Here is a 20,309-nt window from a genome sequence, read left to right as displayed (position 1 = left end):
GACGTCACTCCTTACTTGTTTTTTTTTAGGCAGAATATAGTATCCAGGACTGTAAGGTAGCCAAAATGTCTGAATATACAGAGTTTGTTGTAATTCTTTAATTCGTGTTTCTCTTAGCAACTTAGTCTGGTCTCTGAAGCACCAGAGGTAAGCCCCAGATTTTGCCTCAGGATCTTCTACCAACTTACTAAGTTTTCCTGTATCTGTGTAATAGTGACTGCAAAATTGTCCCAGTGCTTCACAAGGGTCTTCTGAGGTCAGTCAGGCGAGAGCTGTAAAGTAGTTTAAATTTGAATCTTCTGGAATCAAATCAGCAAGTATATACTTATACATATAATTCAGTTTCTAAGACACTGGAAAAAGGAACTTGGTTAATATAAATATTTATTGTAGAGGAAAAGGATTTGTTACTCATTTATTTAATGTTGAAACCGTAAATTTTCACTTCCTTCAGTCCTCTTAAAGTCTGACTTTGAGTTTGAAATTAGTGATAACTGCAAATATGTAACAGGGAACATAACGTGTGATTGTTATTCACATTAAATAAGATTTAAAACATAGAGCATCCATTCATACCTACGCCACTTCTTAAGTTCCCACACTGAACTTCTAGAACTGAGCCAGAGATTCACACTTTTGCTGAGTCGCTTATGATTTTGAATTAGGTGTAATTCATTTGGACCAAGCTTTTTACTATCTTTTCTTTGGGGGAGGTGGGATGGTGGCACCAGGGGGCATGATTTCAAGTTAACAGAAAATTTGCAAGAAAAATACTAAGAATTTCCAAATATTTTTCTCTCAGATTCTCAAATATTAACATTGTGCTAAATTTGCATCATCCTTCTCTTTCTATATGTTCACACACACCCTTTTTTTTCTGAACTGTTTAAGTTGTAGACATGATGCCTCTTTAACCCTAAATACTTCAGTGTATATTTCCTGAAACCTAGGAGTCCTTATTACATAACCACAGTACAATTATCAAAGTCAGGAAATTAACATATTATTATTATTTGTTGCAGAAACCTTATTTAGATTTTATCAGAATAAATTTATTGTCCTAAAAATGTCCTTTAGAGGAAAAGAAAATCTAAGATAATCTGTTTTTTGAGTTATGTCTCTTTAGTCTCCTTTAAAAATTGGAACCATTCCTGAATCTGTCTTTATATTTTATGATACTGACATTTTTGAAGCATATAGGCCAGATATTTTGTAGAATGTCCCTCAATTAGCATTTGTCTGTTGTTTCCTCATGATAAGATTCAACTTATACACTTTTGCTGAAATGCCACAGACATGACGCTGAGTTTCTTTCTGTGTATCATATCATTTTTGCTGTCTTTTGAAGGAAATATTTATTTAAGCAAATTAATACAGTTAAAGGAGACTTAACCTACTCAGCAAAACTGACTTATAAAATCATGAACTGTATCTGGTCAATTAGATACAAAGGTGCTGCTACTGCCTTTTTCTTTTTCTTTTTCTTTTATTTATTTATTTATTTTTTTTTTTTTTGAGGAAGATCAGCCCTGAGCTAACATCCGTGCCAATCCTCCTCTTTTTTTTTTTGCTGAGGAAGACCGGCCCTGAGCTAACATCTATTGCCAGTCCTCCTCCTAGTAGATAGATTTATGTCGTAGTTGCACATCCTTCTAGTTGCTGTATGTGGGACGCGGCCTCAGCATGGCCAGACAAGCGGTGCATCGGTGCGCGCCCAGGATCCGAACTCAGGCCACCAGTAGCGGAGCGCGTGCACTTAATCACTAAGCCACAGGGCCGGCCCTGCTACTGCCTTTTTCAAATTAACTTTAGTGATTAACACTTTGTCTGCCAAACTTCTCTGTTACATTAGGTTGATTAAATGTGTCTATTTCTTTTTTTTTTTTTTAAAGATTTTATTTATTTATTTATTTTCCCCCCAAAGCCCCAGTAGATAGTTGTATGTCATAGGTGCACATCCTTCTAGTTGCTGTATGTGGGATGCGGCCTCAGCATGGCCGGAGAGGCAGTGCGTCGGTGTGCGCCCGGGATCCGAACCCGGGCTGCCAGCAGCGGAGAGCGTGCACTTAACCGCCAAGCCACGGGGCCGGCCCTAAATGTGTCTATTTCTAAACAAACTATATCCCAGAAAGCAGACAATATTGTGGTTACCTCTATTGGAAATAGGAGCTCAACATTCCATATATATCTAATTTGAATAAAATTTTTTTAACAAAAGAATAAAACTAAGCACAAACAAAGAAGCAAATACAGCCCTGTGATCCAGATCCTATCCCCTTCTTCTTTTTCTAGGGCCTTGTTTCATCAAGTCCATTTTCTGTCTCTCCGTCTCTGTCTTCTCCCTGTCCTCCTGCGCGTGTGCCTTCTCCTTGGCGTAGTACCAGCCTTGCCAAGGTTGCTATGAGGATTAAATAAGTTAACATGTTTATGTCTGTGTCAGGAGTCCCCAAGACTACCCTCAGGTTCAGTGATTTGCTAGAAGGATTCACAGAATTCAGAAAAACCATTATACTCATGGTTATGGTTTATTACAGCAGAAGGATACAGATTCAACTCAGCAGAGGTAAAGGCACATCAGGTGGCATCCAGGAGAGACCAGGCACAAGCTTCCAGGTGTCCTCTCCCAGGATAGTCATACAGATAGCACTTAATTTTGCCAGCAAAGATGTGTGACAACACTTGTAGAGTACTACCAACCAAACAGCTCACCCGAATTTGGTGTCCAGGGTTTACTGGGGCTGGTCGTACAAGCATGGAGTGTGCACGTGGCTGAGCTTAGCTACTCAGCAGTGGTCACACTGACTATAGTGTGGCCCAAGGCTCCCACCATAAATAACATTGCTCGTATAAGCTGTCTGGCATGGCCCAAGGCCCCAGCTATACAGAGGCACTCTTATTAGGCAGGATATTCCAAGGGCTTAGAGCTAGTCAGTGGCTAATCTTTTCTTTGGAATGTGCAGGATTTGAATAAATCAGACTCCTGAGTTAACCCTTTAGTGCACAGTGTCTGATATATGGAACAAGCCAGAGAGATATTAGTTTCCCTCCTTCCCCCTTGGCCGAAAACTCTATCATTTTACAAAATGAATTGACAACTTCCTTCCCCAGCCTGCTTCTTCAAACCATCGCCCTATCTTATTGCTCTTCATCGTTTTCAGATTTCCATTATTTTCCTCCTAATCCTTATCTGTACGCATACATCATTTTACCTCTTTATGGAGTAGCTAAAATTCTATATTCTGCTTTTCTTTTTCACTTAATAGAATCCTTCTTCAAGGGGCCAGCCTGGTGGTGTAGTGGTTAAGTTCGCATTCTCTGCTTTGGCGGCCCAAGGTTCACAGGGTCAGATCCCGGGCGTGGACCTACACACTGCTCATCAGTCCTTGCTGTGGCAGCATCCCATCTGCAGAGCAGGAAGATTGGCACAGATGTCAGCTCAGTGACTATCTTCCTCACCAAAAAAAAAAGAAATCCTTTTTCTAGATGGCTATATATCTTCATAGTTGTCATTTCAGGTGGCTATCAATGAACATAACTTACTTCAACTTTTCTTCTGTTGTTAGATGTTTAAGTGGTTTACAGTTTTGGGCAATAAATTTCTTTACACATATATCTTCTCTACATATAGTTGAAAAACATTTTTGTTTTTAACCAATTATGAAGGTAATTATGCTGCCAGTAGATAATTAGAAAAGTAGAAAAAAATCCCTCTATCGGAAAATAACTGCTAATATCAGTAAGAATAAGTGAGATTATTTAGTACATAAAATTGGTATTTTGCTTTTTTAACTTAAATCTTCATGAATACTGTTTGCTGCCTCCCCCCGTCCACTGTACCCATTAGCACTCACTCCCCATCCCCCTGCCCCTGGCAACCACTAATTTACTTTCTGTCTCTATGGATTTGCCTATTCTTGACATTTCATATAAATAAATCATATAATATGTGGTCTTTCATGACTGGCTTCTTTCACGTAGCATAATGTTTTCACTGTTTATCCATGTTGTAGCATGAGTCAGTACTTCATTCCTTTTTATGGCTGAATAATATTCCATTGTATGGATAGACCACGTTTTGTTTATCCAGTCTTCAGTTTATCCAGTCTTCATTTGGGTTGTTTCCCCTTTTTGGCTATGATGAGTAGTGCTGCTATGAACATGCGTGTATGACTTTTTTATGTTTTCAGTTCTCTTACATGTACCTAAGAGTGTAGAGTTATATACCTAGGAGTGTAGAGTTCCAATTTCTCTACATTCTCATGAACAGTTGTTATTGTCTGTCTTTTTGATTATAGCCATACTAGTGGGTGTGAAGTTGTATCTTATTGTGGTTTTGATTTGTGTTTCCCTAATGACTTGTGATGTCAAGCGTCTTTTCATATGTTTATTGGCCATTTTTATATCTTCTTTGGAGATCATGTGGTTAATATCTATTCTAAGTATGTAGGGCCATACGTTCTTGGCTTTTAATCTGTCATGTAATTTTTTGTTGAAAACTAGACATTTTAAGTAATAAAAGGTGGCAATTCTGGAATCAGATTCTCCTCTGCCCTCTCCCCCCAGCATTTCTTTGCTTAGTGACTTTTCTGAATTAATTCTGTAAATTCTCTGTTCTTTGTCATGTGTAGCCGCTGAAGTCTCTATTCAGTTAGCTTACTGATTGCACAGAGATTTTCTTAGATGCCTTGAACGAGCCTCTAGTCTTTGCCAAGGGGTTCTGTGCGCATCACGCTGAGGCTAACCTTTAGCACTCTGCTAGGTAGTTTACAACTCTGTCTTAGATTTCACTTCCTGATTGTGCAGAACCTCAGTTCACCAGAGCTGAGAGCTTAGGGCCTTCTCAGGTCTGAGCATTCACACAGCCCTTGGCATGAGCACAGCCTTACACATACACGAGGCCTTCTAGAGTCCTGGGAATCTATCTAAGCTTTTCAAAGCCCCCTGTGGACATCTAATTCCCACCTTTTCCTGTAAAGCTTTTTGGTTAGCCTGTTGTTTGCTCTGTGATCCACTGCCTCAGGCAGCCAAGATATTCAACTGTTTCCTCTGATTGTTTTCAGTAAACATCCCCAGGGAAAAGGCTATTAAAAGTAAACTAGTTCTGGGCCCACCCGGTGGCACAAGCGGTTAAGTACACGCGTCCACTGCAGCGGCCCTGGGTTCACTGGTTCGGATCCTGGGCGCGCACTGACGCACCGCTTGTCAGGCCATGCTGTGGCAGCGTCCCATATAAAGTGGAGGAAGATGGGCATAGATGTTAGCCCAGAGGCAGTCTTCCTCAGCAAAAAGAGGAGGATTGGCAAATGTTAGCTCAGGGCCAATCTTCCTCACACACACACAAAAAAAGTAAACTAGTTCTGAGTCAGGTCAAATAAAGGCAGCCTTGGGAGTGGGGTCTTCCAGAACCACCACACAAGTCAGATGATGACAATTCTGTGGGACAGGGAGTTTGAAGGAGCTCAGACTCCATTTTGCCCACTCCATTGGCTGTCAGGCTACTGGTTTTCAAGGCTAATGCAAAGCTGAGGGGAAGGGTGGGAATAAGAATAATACAAGTTAAAAATGCCATAAAGCTTGCTGTCCTTAGCATTTTTATGAATACATGCTCCCCAAATTGCTGCAAACCTTCAGTTAATTTCCAAAGTTCTGAAAAAGTTGGGTTTGCCAGTGTTCTCAGTGCTTTTATGGAGGAGAGAATTTTCAGAGGTCTTTACTCTTATTTTTGCTGATGTCACTGCTGTTTGCTTTTTACTTTGAAAATTAGATGATTACATTTTTTATTTGTAAGCATATTAGTATTCTGGAAAAAAGTCATTTTTGTGTTCTAGCATTATTATTATATAGATTGGTGACTTTTTTTTACAAATAATTTTTTTAACAGAATCTTACTAGAAATCAAGAAGCTGTTGCAAAAGAAATGAGAGAAGATGCAGATGCCTATAGACGAAAAGTGGATCTTGAAGAACACATGTTTCATAAACTGATAGAAACAGATCAAACTCAGATCCGAAACACTCAGAAGGTAAAAATGTGATAAATTTAGCATATATGTTGAGGGAGAAATTTCTATTTTTCATCATTTTAAAAGAGGGAATTCAAAATTGAACTCTGCAGAGTTGAGTTAATTCATTTCTTTGCTTCCGTTATCAGAGTTCCTAGAATCTCACATTATTTTATTTACAGGTTACTTACTTCAGTGACAGCCTTCTACATGTGTCTTTTATACTCTTTAAGAATTTTAAGACAGAAGAAAATACAAAGGAAATTAGTAACTTTATAAGTTGTAGTATCCTACTGTGTCATGTCTCAGAAATTGGCCCGGAGCAGATTAATTGCAAAACATCAAGTCTCTGCCTGGTATATAAGCCAGCATTTCCAAAGTATATTCTGGAGAATATTAGTAACTATTTATTATTCAATAAAATGGGAGATGGCAAACAAGTATTAGATATGCTGTCTTAAAGATTTTATTTATTTATTTTTTTTCCCCCCAAATCCCCAGTAGATAGTTGTATGTCATAGCTGCACATTCTTCTAGTTGCTGTATGTGGAACGCGGCCTCAGCGTGGCCGGAGAAGCGGTGTGTCAGTGCGCGCCTGGGATCCGAACCCGGGCCGCCAGCAGCAGAGCGCACGCACTTAACCACTAAGCCACAGGGCCGGCCCATAGATATGCTGTCTTAAAGTTAGGTTTTCTTCATGTCAAATTTGAGGATATGGTACATTATGTATCTCTAAGAAAATTTCCTAAACTTATTTTATAGAATTTCTTATGGAGTACCCTTTCAGGAATGGTGGCTTAAATGAATTGAAATAGAATTTGAGACCTTCCAGAAAGAACTTTCTCTGTTAGCCCTTTAAGGAAATGTTAATTGGTCTGTGGCAGGGCCTAGCCCTGGTCCAAAATCCAGGCGTAGTGTGAAGTTTCCCTACCTTCTGTCCTACAGCAATCCCCCCAGAATATCCCACCATTTTTTTTTCTCATAGGCTTTTGTCCAGTCTGTCAGAATGGGCTCTTCTGATTCATTTGCAAAGAGTTGAAACATGGAAATTGTTTAATCCCACCCGTCCGTTAGCCTAGAAGTTCTCAGCCTTGGCTATACATTAGAATCACTTCAGGAGCTTCTAAAAGTACTAGTATCCCTGAGCCAGCCCTGATGGCCTAGCGGTTAAAAGTTCAGCGCACTCCACTTCGGCAGCCCGGGCCTGGTTCCCAGGCACGGAGCCACACTACTCATCTGTCAGTAGCCATGTTGTGACAGCAGCTCACATAGAAGAACCAGAAGAACTTAGAACTAGAATATACAACTATGTACTGGGGCTTTGGGGTAAAAAAAGGAGGAAGACTGGCAACAGATGTTAGCTTAGGACAAATCTTCCCCTGCAAAAAAAAAGCAATTGGTGGAAGTAAGGGCTTTCACTATTTAAAAAAAAAAGTACCAATATCTAGCCGCCCCAGAGATTGATTTAGTTGGTTTGTGGTGGGGGCTAGACATCAGTTTGTTTTAAACACTCTGAGGTGATTCTAATGTACAACCAGGGTTGTGAACAACTGCCCTAGACACTTGAGTACCTTGAATGGATAAACCATAATTTTATATAGTCTGATCTTGTTTCTTAAATTTTTCTTAGTTAATTGAAGAAAATTTGGCAAAAGCTGAACAAGCATGTCTAAATACTGACTGGCGAATTCAAGCTTTACATAAACAAAGAAGCAGTGATCTACAACGAAGTGAACATTACCAGGAAATGGCCAAACTCCTTCAGAAAAACAGAAGGAAAGAAATAGAAGTATTAAATGCAATGAGCGAGGAGGAAGCTAAAAAGGTAAGAATGATGTTATAAACTTCTTCTTAGTCATTTAAATTTTGAAACATTACATAATCAAATGACAGAAGCATCAAACCAAATAATTTTTGTTGGAAAAGATCTTAAAGATGATCTAATTTCAATAGATGTTGCTCAAAGAAGTCCAACATTGATGCTAGTAAAAATCACTGAGCCTCTTCCTCATTTACAGTAGTGTGTCTCAACTTCTCAGCTTCTTGGATCTGCTCTGGCTGATTGTATAATATTACTGCTTTAAGTTACCTGATGCTCGATAGTTAATGTAAAAGATTTTGAAGAGTTAAGAATTAGATGTAGCTGCTAGGAACAAAAACCAAAATAACAATGACTTTAAGCAAGATAGAAGTGTTTTTCTTTTTCACGTGGAAGAAGTTTGGAGGTAGGCAGTCCTTGGTGTCCTGGCTCCAAGGTCATCAGGGAAACTGCCTCCTTCAACCTTTCTGCTGCTTCCTGGTCTATGTCTTTCATTCTCATGGATACCTTACCATCCAAGATGACTGGAATTCCAGCCATCGCGTATACGTTCCATTCAGCAGGAGGAATATAGGACAGAAGTGCAAAAGGTTTCACCTCCAGCTGAGACAATTCCTTTTTAACTCCTTTCCAGAAATCCCACATTTGGCTGCAAAGGATTTTGGGAAATGTAGTATTTTTAGCAGGGAGCGTTATCATCTCAAATAAAATTAGAATTCTGTTCTAAAGAAGAATCAGAGAATGCATTTGAGGAGGCAACTTGAGTGTATGTCACACATGTGTGTCTTTTGGTCAATCCTCCCCACAACTCTGGGACCTTGCTCTGTAGGTATTGCAGACACAGTGTACTTCCCTGAGGACACTGAAGGGCTGGGCAGAGATCAGGAACTAGACAGCTGGCCTCAGTCCATTCCTCTTTCTGCTGCTCTGTCATAATGTCTGTTCTGAAAGCTTTCCATCATGTATTTCCTTCAAGTCACTATTCCAGATTCATTTTCCTCCTTCCTCACCCCAGGGGTATGGGGCCCTAACTTATAATCCTTTCATTCAAGGACAGGGAGGGGCGGGAGGGATGCCCAGATCCCTGAGGCCCTGAGGCTCTTCTCCTCAGGAAGTTGGGATGGAGCCCGCATCTTGAAGGTAAGGACTGCGACACTAGGGCTGGACTGTAGAATCGGGTGCTGCTCTCCTCTGGTGAAATGGGGTATTTGAGAGGAGACGGAGAGTCATGGTCAGGGCTTCATGTTCCACAGAGAGAGATCCTTTGTTGTGTCTGGTGTCTGGGGTTCTAAAGCTGGCTTGACTGCTGTGCGGCCTTGGAAGATACTCAGACTCAGTCTCCTCATCAGTGACATGAAAGGGACGGATCTCTGTGATCCTTCCTGGCCTTAATGAGTCTTCAAGGTTTTTTTTTATTTAATGCATAGTTAGTGCATTAGCATTTCTATAACATAAAAATTATATGTGTGTTTGCATATAAAAGCTGTAGCATCTCTAGAACTTTGGTAAACTTTGGGAGTTATATAGTATTGTAAATTTATTATTTTAGTTACCCTTGGAGCTAATTTAAGATGATTGTTTTCTCACTTTAGGAAGAAGAAAGTAGGGGCTAATAGAGATTACGTGGCTTTCCTGTAGTCGTGTGCACCAGAGCTGGGCAAAGAATTCAGTCTCTGAATTTTGTAGACTTTAAAGGCATAGCATTCAAATTAAATAAAACAATTGCCATTAATTTAAAAACTAGCTTAATCCCATAAGATCTGAGATTTGAAATGGATTCTTATTTCAGTGACAGTTGTGTGCACGTGGCACCCGAGGTGCTGAGTGGTGCATCAGAAGTGCCTCTGCTTTCAAGGCTCTGCAGCAGCCCTGGGCTGGACAGGCACCCGCATTACCCTGATTCCACACAGATCCTGCGTGCCGGGAAACACAAACGGAAGCGGAGGAGAGGAAACAGAGGGGCTTATTCCGCTGCAAGAGTTTGTATTACCAGTTTTTACGTGATCTTTTGTTTTCACTTCTTTGTATTTAGTGGAAGGAAGCTGAAGAAAAAGACTTCCATTTGAAATCAGAAAGGAAAGCTTCTGCCCTTTCAGATGCATCTAGAAAGTGGTTTCTAGAGAAGGAGATAAATGATGCTGTAGAACATGCTGAGCATCCATGTAATGAAGGTGAGTGTCCGTGAATTCCTCTCTCTCCATGTGTTACAGATTCATTTAGATGTGATCTGTGATCATGGATAAATTCTTAAGGTGTATTTTGGCACTTGTATTCAGATTATTGCTCAGCTAAAAGGTAATCACTATTCACCATTTTTTTGGTCAAAAAGAGTGAGGAAAAGCTGAGGAGATGGGGCTGTTAAAAACCAGCTCCAATCAAAAAAAATTTCTCAGCCATCCTGTAGAATTGTTTTATTTCATGGTCCTTGGCATTCCCTTAATATATCAGAAGTGGATTTGTTCCCAAAGTGCTATTACTAGTTTTTTTTTAGTAAATATTTGTGCTTTGCCAATAGCTGGTCCTCAGAACAATAGTATATTAAAGTAGCACAAGGAAACTTCTTATAAGATCTAATCAAACGTTAGGTTTTGGTACAGGGTTTACAATGGCATCAACTGAAAAATCAAAATTATAATTTAAAATTCTAAGAGTAGTACGGATGCAGGGAACTTTTATGTTACTGTATTTTGTAGTGTTTTGGTCTTTTATAATGTATATGTATTACTTTTTTTAATAACAGCCTTATTGATACATAATTCACATGCCATACCATTCACCTATTTAAAGTGTACAATTTGGTAGTATTGTGTTATCATATATTAAAAAATACATTCAGAGTTGTGCAACCATCACCACAATCAATTTTAGAATATTTTCAGCACCCCAAAATAAACCCCACACCCATTTGCAATCATTCCCCATTTCCCATCACTTCACCCCAGCCCCTGGCAACCAATAATCTACTTCCTGTCTCTATAGATTAGCCTATTCAGGAAATTTCATGTAAATGGAATCATACAATATATGGTCTTTTGTGTCTGACTTCTTCAACCTAGCATAATGTTTTGAGGTTCAAGCAGGTTGTAGCCTGTATCAATACTTCATTCCTTTTTATTGCCAAATAATATTCCACTGTGTGGATATTCCATATTTTCTATATCCCTTCATCAGTTGATGGACATTTGGGTTGAATCCACTTTTGTGGCTTTTATGAATAATGCTGCTATGTGCACGACTTTTAAAAGTCACAAATTTGAAACGTAAACATATATGTTCAATGCCATCTATCATAATTTAATTGTCTACTTTTGAAACCCCTCATTCCCTCTCATACTTTAGATTTAGGTCCCAAGTAGCACCCAGAGCACTTGGGGGAGGTGGGGAGAGGGATGTCACTCTTTGCACAAATTAAATATTTAAAACTGGCTTATAAAAGATACTAACCACTGGAGCTGCCACTTCTCCCTAGCCCTCTCTCACTTACCCCTGCTATAGAAAGAAACAAGTCTTGAAGCTTTTAGAGAACCTATGAATTTAGAAATAGAAAAAGGGAAGAAACTGCAAAAAGCTTCCCTCATCAGTAGTCTGCCTGTTGGCCTCTCTGCCTCCATGATGTCTTCCTGCCATGTTTTTTACCTAAAATTTTTTAACTGTCCTAAATTTCACCAATGATAGATAATTTGGTTAATAATCATCCATTTTTCAAAAGGTAAAATGTAAAGATTTGTCATTTTCTTAATCAGGATGTATAAATTAAATCAGAGTCATTTAATCTGAAAACTGGCAGATAATCAACTATAATTAGGCAAACAGTGTTTTGACTGGAGGTGCTCAGCAGTGGTTTGTCACTCAGAGCCTAGAAGGGAGGCACCAGCAAGTAGGAAACAGACAAGCGTGTGCCAACAACAGGGCACTTATTTAAAATTTCACCCAGTGTCAAATCTTTATTAGCAATGGGGAGGAAATTCTTATTGTCTTCCAGAAAACAGAACCTTCTGCCGCTAAAATCCCAGGTCCGGAAACTTAAACTGTAGCTGAATAGCTATGTCTTATAAAATAATATTAGTCCAAATTTTTAAATGGGCAAAGGATTTGAATAGACATTTCTCCAAAAAAGACATACAAATGACCAATACACACATGAAAAGATGTTCGACTTCATTAGTCATTAGGGAAATACAAATCAAAACCAAAGAGAAAATAATTAAAATTTTAAAAAAACGCACTGAGATAGCACTTCACACCCACTAGCAGACTATAATCAAACAGTAACAAGTATTGGTGAGGATCAGAGAAATCGGAACAGTGCTGGTGGGAATGTAAAATGGTGTAGCCACTTTGGGAAAGTTTGGCAGTTCCCCAAAAGGTTAAACGTAGAGTGACTACTATATGTCCAAGCAATTCCACTCCTAGATATATATCCAAGAGAAGCAAAAACATGTCCTTACAAAAATTTATAATGATGCTCATAGTATCATTATTCATAATAACCAAAAAGTAGAAACAACCCAAGTATCTATCCAATGAGGAATGGATCAACAAAATATGGTAGATCCATACAGTGGAAACTTATTTAGCAATAAAAAGGAGTTAAGTACTGACTCAAGCTACAAAATGGATAAACCTTAAAGACCTTTTGTTAAGATAAAGAAGCCAGACATAAAGCCGTCACATATCATATGATTCTCTTCATATGGGATGTCCAGAGTAGGCAAATTTGTACAGGCGGAAAGTAGATTAGTGGTTGCTGAGGGTTTGGGGGGTGACTACTAATGAGTATGGGGTTTCTTTTTGAGGTGATGGAAATGTTCTGGAATTAGTGGTGACGTTACACAACTCTATACTAAAAACACTGAATTGTACACTTTAAAAGAGTGAATTTTATGGAATGTAAATTATATCTCCATGAAACTGTTATTTTTTTTAAAAAGACATTAGTAAATGTTGTGGGGCCATTGGCCCAGGTTTTTAAACTCCTGGGCTTTGAAGAAAGGGAAGGGCTTAGAGCAGTGGGGAGGACATGTCAGAGGGAGAATTTCACGGTGTGGTGCAGGAGCCCAAACTGGACGACAGGACAGGAGCACTGGGCCCGAGTCCCACCTTTATGGCAAGTGAGCACAAGAGTTTAAGTCAACTTAGGCGGAGTCACTAAGCTGTGTGCCTCTGGCTAGTTTATTTAACTACTTGCCTTCATTCATTGGAATTTATTCAGAAATGTGTACTGGTCTTCAGTTTTCTCATTTGTAAAATGAGAAGATTATAGACTAGGTGATCTTTAATTTTGTTATGGTTCTAACATTATATTACACTGTTTTCTAACCATTTATGGGTTGTGGGCCTCTCTGAGAATCTCCCCCAGAAACTTGCACATAAACATACACACAAAATTTTCCCGTATAATTTTGTGGATTCATCAACCAAAGGCCTCTATGAACTTTGTTTGTTTGTGATAGAACTTATTAAATGTAATTAATCAATGGCAGAAAGTTGCCTGTCATGGGGGTGTACGTTAGGCCAGCTGGAGCAGAGAGACAACACAAGGACGGGTATAGATGCCATTGGAGAAGGTAGATGATAGGGCCTTGAGTGCCGGGCTCAGGAATTGGGCCCCATCCTGTTTGCCAACCTGGCTGCATAGGAGAATGACCTGTGGAGAACACTTTGTATAGGGCTTGCCTCCTGGGTAGGAGAAGGAAGGACATTTAATTTGTGCCCTTTTAGGCCGGCCCCGTGGCTTAGTGGTTAAGTACACGTGCTCCGCTGCTGGCGGCCCGGGTTCAGATCCCGGGTACGCACTGAAGCACCACTTCTCTGGCCATGCTGAGGCCGCGTCCCACATACAGCAACTAGAAGGATGTGCAGCTGTGACATACAACATCTGCTGGGGCTTTGGGGGGGAAAAAAATAAAATAAAATTATAATTTGTGCCCTTTTGTTCCTTTTGAATTTTATGGTTCATGTAATTCCAATTCAGTAAATAAATACTAATTTAAAATAATAAGAATCACCTTTGGGACTTTAAAATATATATATTAAGAAAAACAAGTCGCAGTTCAAAAAGTATAGGAAAAGAAACTTTCACTTTTTACTTTATTCCTTTTGTGTTCAAATTTCTTACAATTAGCATTTATTATCTTTTTTGTAAATTGCAGATTATTTTTTAAAAATACATTTAATCAAGACCTCACCAATGGTAATTTAATTTGATAGATCTAGGATGGAAGCTAGGAAGTTAGATTTTTGTTCTAAGGTTTCACAGGTGAATCTGCTTAGCCAGTTTTTGAAACATTGCCGTAGGCTAAAGGAACAGAGAGAATATTTACAATGTGGCCCTCTGGGAAGATGAATTAACCAGCCGTGGCAGCATGGATTTGGGAGAACAGATGAGAGACAAGGAACTGTGAGATCTCAGGCTGGGAAGGATCTGAGGAACCAGGGTCTGATCCGTGTATCTTCTCTGCAGCGCTGTGATAGTGGTCTTCCAGCCTGTGCTGGAATACTTACCGAACTGGAGAGCCCAGTACCTTATTCCGTCTTCTGCCAGTATTTCATTTAAAAGTGACTCCTTCCTCCTGTAAAGTTGAATCTGGTTTTGTTTTTGTTTTGTTTTTTTGTTTTTATTTTAATTCTCTCACTAGACACTCTTCTCTGGAGCAATGCAGATTAATTACATTTACTGCCTCTGCCACATGCCAGCCCCTTGGATATTTGAAGATGACTCCTGTATTCCATTCCAAATTAGTCATTTGGTAATTAGTCAGATTTGTCTTAATGACTTGTTGAGCTAAAACTACAGCTCTTGAGACCAGGTAAAAGCATTTTAATGAGTCGATGTGACCCCAGCAGTCTGGGCCTGCCTCCTGGAGGCTCGGACCCGGGGGATGGGAGTAGAAAGGAAGGGACAGCTATAAGCAGCGTTAGGATGAAAAATCAAAAAGACCTTGTGTCTCATTGGATGTAAAGCTGTAGGAGTTAGGGACCAGTAAAAACACAGCTGAAGGGTGAGCATAAACTGTGAGGTGAGGAGAGCGATTAGTTAAATAGGGGGGCACCAGATGGGTGCTGGCACACTGCTGTGCTTACTGCTCTGAGGCGGCTGCCGGTCAGGCTGGCTCTGTGATGAGGCCCCGCCTGGTTAAAGCCAGCAGTGAGCAGCTCACAGTAGTTCTCAGGAAAGGCTTGCTGATCGCATTTCACAATCTCTTCTAAGAAATATTCAGGATCTCTATCCTAGTATATATATATTTTTGAATTATTTGTTGGCTTTTGGTTTTAACTAAGGGTGTTTTGAAAATACGTTACCAAAACTTCAGCTCAGCTCTTAATTCTCACTAACTGCACTTGCCTTGCCTTTTGAGTGGTGACAGCATTCTTCTCAGAACAGAAAAGTAAAAGGCTTTTCATCCTTGGCAATTTTTTTTTTTTTTTGGTGAGGAAGATTGGCCCTGAGCTAACTTCTGTTGCCAATCTTCCTCTTTTTGCTTGAGGAAGAGTGGCTCTGAGCTAACATCTGTGCCACTCTTCCTGCATTTTGTATGTGGGTCGGTGCCACAGCATGGCTTGATGAGTGGTGTAAGTCCACCCCAGGATCCAAACCCGCGAACTGGGGCCGCCAAAGGGCAGCATGCCGCACTTAACCGCTACACCACCACGCCGGCCCCTGTCCTTGGCAATTTTAATTGACTGGGGAGCATTTGGAATTAATAAAGGCTTTCCACTCACTCTCAAACATCATGTTTATCTCCTCACTTTTATAACAGTAGTGCCCAGATGCCAAAATGAACAGGTCGCCTCAAGCTGTTTGCCTGGAACCTCACAATTAAGTGACATTTGTGAAGTGGATTCCTCAGCACGGAGTAAGTTGATAAGCAAGAAAGATTTCTTCTATCTTTGAAAATTTAGCAATATTTAAGCAAGATTGTGGCTTAAATTATATTTATGGCACATCGATGCCATTTTCCCAGGGCATTGATAATGGAAATCCGAAAATGGAGGTGGCAAGATTCTCAGATTTCCAGCTGGCGAAAAACTGGATCAGACCGAAACCCAAGTACAAGAAAGTTTGCCAGATATCGCTAATGCTTCTCCATTTCTTCAGCATCAGCACTGCTGTCCAAAACCAGAGCTGGAGGCTCCAGCAGAAGCCTGTCACTCACTAAATTAATGATACTCATAACTATTTTTACATCCTTGTGAAAAGAAAACCTCAGCATTATTTTTCAAAGCTATTACTAATATTTGAATTTTCTGACTCTGTTCTGGGCTGGGCTCCATTGAAAACTTGTGTTTGCTGTGGGCCCTGATGGACTGAGCACTGGGACAGCCTGGGTCAGACCCGCTGAGGGCAGGTGGCTTCATGCTGATTCGTGGACTTTTGATCCTTTGACTTGATTTGCCGGAGGTTTTGTTTATTTTTGGAAGGGACAGGGTGGAAACATCTTACGGAAATGTAGTCATAGCATTAGCCCATAAAGGAGCTAACAATTTCCCAGGAAAGTCTTTGATTTGTTTTTTAAAAGGTGGGGAAGGAACAAGAAACTCTGTGAGACTTTATTTGAAATGACTTTTTCAGTAAAACTGTCGTATAGATGAATCAGAATTTAACAAGGTCTTCTGAGTTCTTTTAGAAGAATGAACTTTTATACAGTGTTCCCTAAGACTAGCTTTATAAGAAAGACACTTAATAACAAGTCCACTGAGATTCCAGTGTTGTGTAAAATATTTTTGCTAATTCATACTTTTATAGGCATCTATAAATTTGGTGTCAGAATATAAGTTAAACCAAAAGTCATGCGTAAGTCAAATGAAAGTACAAGAGATTCTCAACTGTTCTCTATTCTCACATGTCAGAACTTAACTTTTTAACTAAATAATTCTAAATTGAAAATCGAGTTGAGGATATTTGGTTAAGTTTAGGTTATTTGGGAGCAAAACAAAAAAGCATAAAAGTTGTATTCCTTTGGGGGGGAAATAGTTTGCAGAAGTTGAAACAATATGTAACTACGTTTCAGAGAAGTGTATTTTTAAGATTTTTTTTTCCTTCAAATTCCAGTGTTTACCCGCCCCTCTGAATGAGTACGGGATGGCAGTTACACTAGGACACATGGTAGTGCTTTCACCTCTATTCTGGACTCTTTCTGTGTTAGCTACTATTAAAAGCATTTGAGGGCCGGCGCTGTGGCTTAGCAGTTAAGTGCGCGCGCCCCCTACTGGCAGCCCCGGTTCAGATCCCGGGCGTGCACCGACGCACTGTTTCTCTGGCCATGCTGAGGCCGCGTCCCACATACAGCAGCTAGAAGGATGTGCAACTATGACATACAACTATCTACTGGGGCTTTGGGGAGAAAAAGGGAAAAAAAGGAGTAGGATTGGCCATAGATGTTAGCTCAGGGCCGGTCTTCCTCAGCAAAAAGAGGAGGAGTGGCATGGATGTTAGCGCAGGGCTGATCTTCCTCACACAAAAAAAAAGCATTTGATTTACTTATTTCTGTTTAATCATTGGGAAGTGGTCACAGTGTACATTTTGCAGTATTAATTTTGGCAACTTGGATTGCCTTTTCTCACTTCCATTAAGCATCATAGGAAGGAAACTACTGTTGCAAAGAACTCAAATTCTCTCTTAGACAAGTTTTGTTCCTAATTTAAAAGATTGTCTGTATCCCCCAAAGAAAAAAAATGCTAAATAACCAAAAGTAGATAAGTTCTCTGATAGCATTAATTCAGTTTAACAAACATTCGGCCTGTAAATGGAACCACATAGGGCCAGTAATATATTAGGCTTTTTTGTTTAAGAAATTTGGTTTTTAGAATATTTATTTCATTATTGACTTTTTGCAACATTTTTACCTTTAAAATAAATGCTGTATCATTGCTAGCATTAGAAAATGAAACTATTATTAATTTTAAATTTTGTTTTCAAGTTTCTTTAAATCAAAGAAAAATCCAGTGGGACACCATGGAACGGGATCTGATGGAGAGAGTGAGAAATCTTCGCCAGAGACTCACCGCCCAGGCTCGACACAGGTGTCAGACGCCTCATCTTTTGGCTACATAGGAGGCTTGTCCCCTCGAGATAGTCAAAGAGAGAGAACTATTTTGCAATCAATGACACTGATTTTTAGATTATTTATTTTAAATTCCTATAGAGATCAACCTTTTGTATAGAAAAATGTGTGTATAAAAATTATGTGTTCTATTTAATTCTGATGCTTTTTGGCTTATAAATGGCTCCTTGTACTTTTCACAATAAAAAAATGTTTGCAGGGGCAGCCCTGTGGTGTAGCGGTTAAGTGCGTGCGCTCTGCTGCTGGCGGCCTGGGTTCGGATCCCGGGTGCGCACCGACGCACCGCTTGTCAGGCCATGCTGTGGCGGCGTCCCATATAAAGTGGAGGAAGATAGGCACAGATGTTAGCCCAGGGCCAGTCTTCTTCAGCAAAAAAAACAAAAAACAAAAGGACTGGCATGGATGTTAGCCCAGGGCTGATCTTCCTCACACACACAAAAAAATATTTGTAGCTATTGAAACTTGTGTTGGGGTTTTTCAGGTTGCAAGGAGCAGCATAAACCTCAGTAACTTTAGTTGATGAGGGTTGATTTTAAAGATAAACCGAGAGATAAAGAGCAGGATACTGTGTCAACAGTGGTACACCCAGGACTGAGAGCAAACTTAGCAGGGCTCGACAGCACCACCAGCGGGGAGCGGCCTGGATTCTAGCCCTGTGTCTGCCCAGCAGCAGGACCTCCTCTTCGCCAGTGATCCAACCGTGCTCCTGCCATTGGTATCTCTGTCTCTGTGTCTCCAGCTTCTCCTGCCCTCTGCCTGCTTCTGACAGCACCGACTACTCTCCCCCTCTTAGCTCCACAGCAGGGCTGCTCACGACTTCATCATCCTGGGCAAATTACTTCTCTGAACCTAGTTTTAAAAGGAGGGTAGAAATAGCTCATGGACTTGATGCGAGGATTAAATACAGTAAAGTACATAAAGTTCCTGGTACCACACTTGACAGACAATAAGTGTGCAATACATGGTAGTAATTCTCCTTTCTGGGGTCACAAAGCATAATCTTACGGTAAACCAGTTATTTTCAGTCAGCAGAGGGCTCTCTTTTGTCCAATAGGCAAAGTCCTAAAATAAGACCCCATCACTGTGCAAGGCGCTGCTTTCCCAAGAGCACTTCCCTCCGCCTGATTTCTGGTAGTTACAGCAGGCCTCATGGGCCAGGATGGTGTGTTTGGCAACAGAAAGTCACAGGATATAAAATACATAGGGTATGATGGGAACTTGGGAGAAAGAGAAATTGCTTGTTCACCCAAAAGCATTCAAATTCTAAAATATTGTGATTCTGCCAGCCAGAATCCGCTGTATATTGCCACTTTTTTATCTTTACTTCAGGTCCTCTTTTACTAGAATTTACACCGGCTCAGATTGGTTTTGCAACTACACACACACACTTCCTTTACAGTATTACAGTTATTTCATTTTTAAAAAGTTTCCGTTTATCCAGTGAAAGTGAGTTATGCATACTCTCAACCAAATGAAGAAGTTCTTTTTATCACATTTTTTCAGTTTCCTCTGAGCCTACAGTTCTCCCAGTAGTAATCTTGATAAAGTCACTGCCTTAGCAGATTTCAGATACTTGGCTGAATCTCTTCAGTCATATGTGCTTGGTTAGCATTTCAAAGGTTATCGCATTTAATGAAATACATTTCTGATTATCTCTTCCTGCTTCTTGACATTATATCCTCAACCTTACCCCAATTTCTTTATGATGTCAATTCTCTAGGAATTGAATAAAGGTTGAGTTTGTTAAAGCGAAGCGGTTCCTAAAGGCCTTTTCCTATTTATTACATCCATGCGGTTTCTCTCTCGTGTACCATGTTGGGTAGATTTGGGGTTCTGTCTCCACATCGATTACACTTAGAGAGTCTCTCCCAGGATTTATTCAGTGGTGTTGAATGAATACGTTACTAACTTGGTTAAAGCCCTTTGCACATTTATTACATTCATTTGGTTCTTCTCTGGTGTGAATTCTGATGTGGAGCGGGATTTGAGCGTTTGCTGGAGGCCTGTCCACGGTGATTCCGTGTTGACGTTTCAGCAGTCATGACTACGAGGACCGTAGTGTGGGGGCACTAAGCACAGATTCTGGGCTTACTGTTCAATCTCATATCAGTCTGGGTCCTATCAGGAGACAAACCACACGATAGTTAAACAGGAAAAATCTCATATAAATCGTTATTGAACTATGATAGGGGAGTAACTATAAAGATGTGACGAGAACTCAAGCGTGCCTAGGACTGAGGGAGAGTACTCCAGGAGGGACAGAATTGGAAGGGAGGCCCCTGCCTCCCCAGGCTCAGGCTCAGCCCTGGTGGGAGAAGGTGCGGTTGCAGACCATTGCCTAACGGAGAGTTTGCTGGGTTGCCCAGGCCAGAGCCGGCCGACAGTCCGCAGGCAGCAGGAGGGAAGTCTGGGGTGCGGGCAGGTT

General features: G+C 40.3%; 1 protein-coding gene across 6 annotated transcripts in view; it reads left to right on the top strand.

Annotated features, from left to right (window-relative positions):
• TBC1D31 (TBC1 domain family member 31) overlaps window positions 1–18,088 on the top strand; it is a 76,309-nt gene extending 58,221 nt beyond the window's left edge. For 2 of the 6 annotated variants that reach the window (XM_004431101.3, XM_087447488.1), the window contains 5 exons: window positions 5,882–6,022; window positions 7,632–7,826; window positions 9,853–9,991; window positions 15,581–15,676; window positions 17,741–18,088. In XM_004431101.3, coding sequence (XP_004431158.1) covers window positions 5,882–6,022; window positions 7,632–7,826; window positions 9,853–9,991; window positions 15,581–15,676; window positions 17,741–17,874 — 705 coding nt within the window. In that variant the 3' untranslated portion in view covers window positions 17,875–18,088. Of the gene's footprint in view, window positions 1–5,881; window positions 6,023–7,631; window positions 7,827–9,852; window positions 9,992–15,580; window positions 15,677–15,784; window positions 17,710–17,740 lie in introns of those variants that run through there. The other 4 variants (XM_014787987.2, XM_087447487.1, XM_087447486.1 and 1 more) reach the window with 4 other exon arrangements.
• Window positions 18,089–20,309: the final 2,221 nt, after the last annotated feature.

This window comes from Ceratotherium simum, chromosome 23 (genome assembly GCF_057802395.1).
Source record: "Ceratotherium simum simum isolate JZ-2026a chromosome 23, ASM5780239v1, whole genome shotgun sequence".
NCBI classification, from domain to species: domain Eukaryota; kingdom Metazoa; phylum Chordata; class Mammalia; order Perissodactyla; family Rhinocerotidae; genus Ceratotherium; species Ceratotherium simum.
The sequence above is the reverse complement of the archived record's forward strand: the minus strand, read 5'-3'. Positions and strand labels throughout refer to the sequence as shown.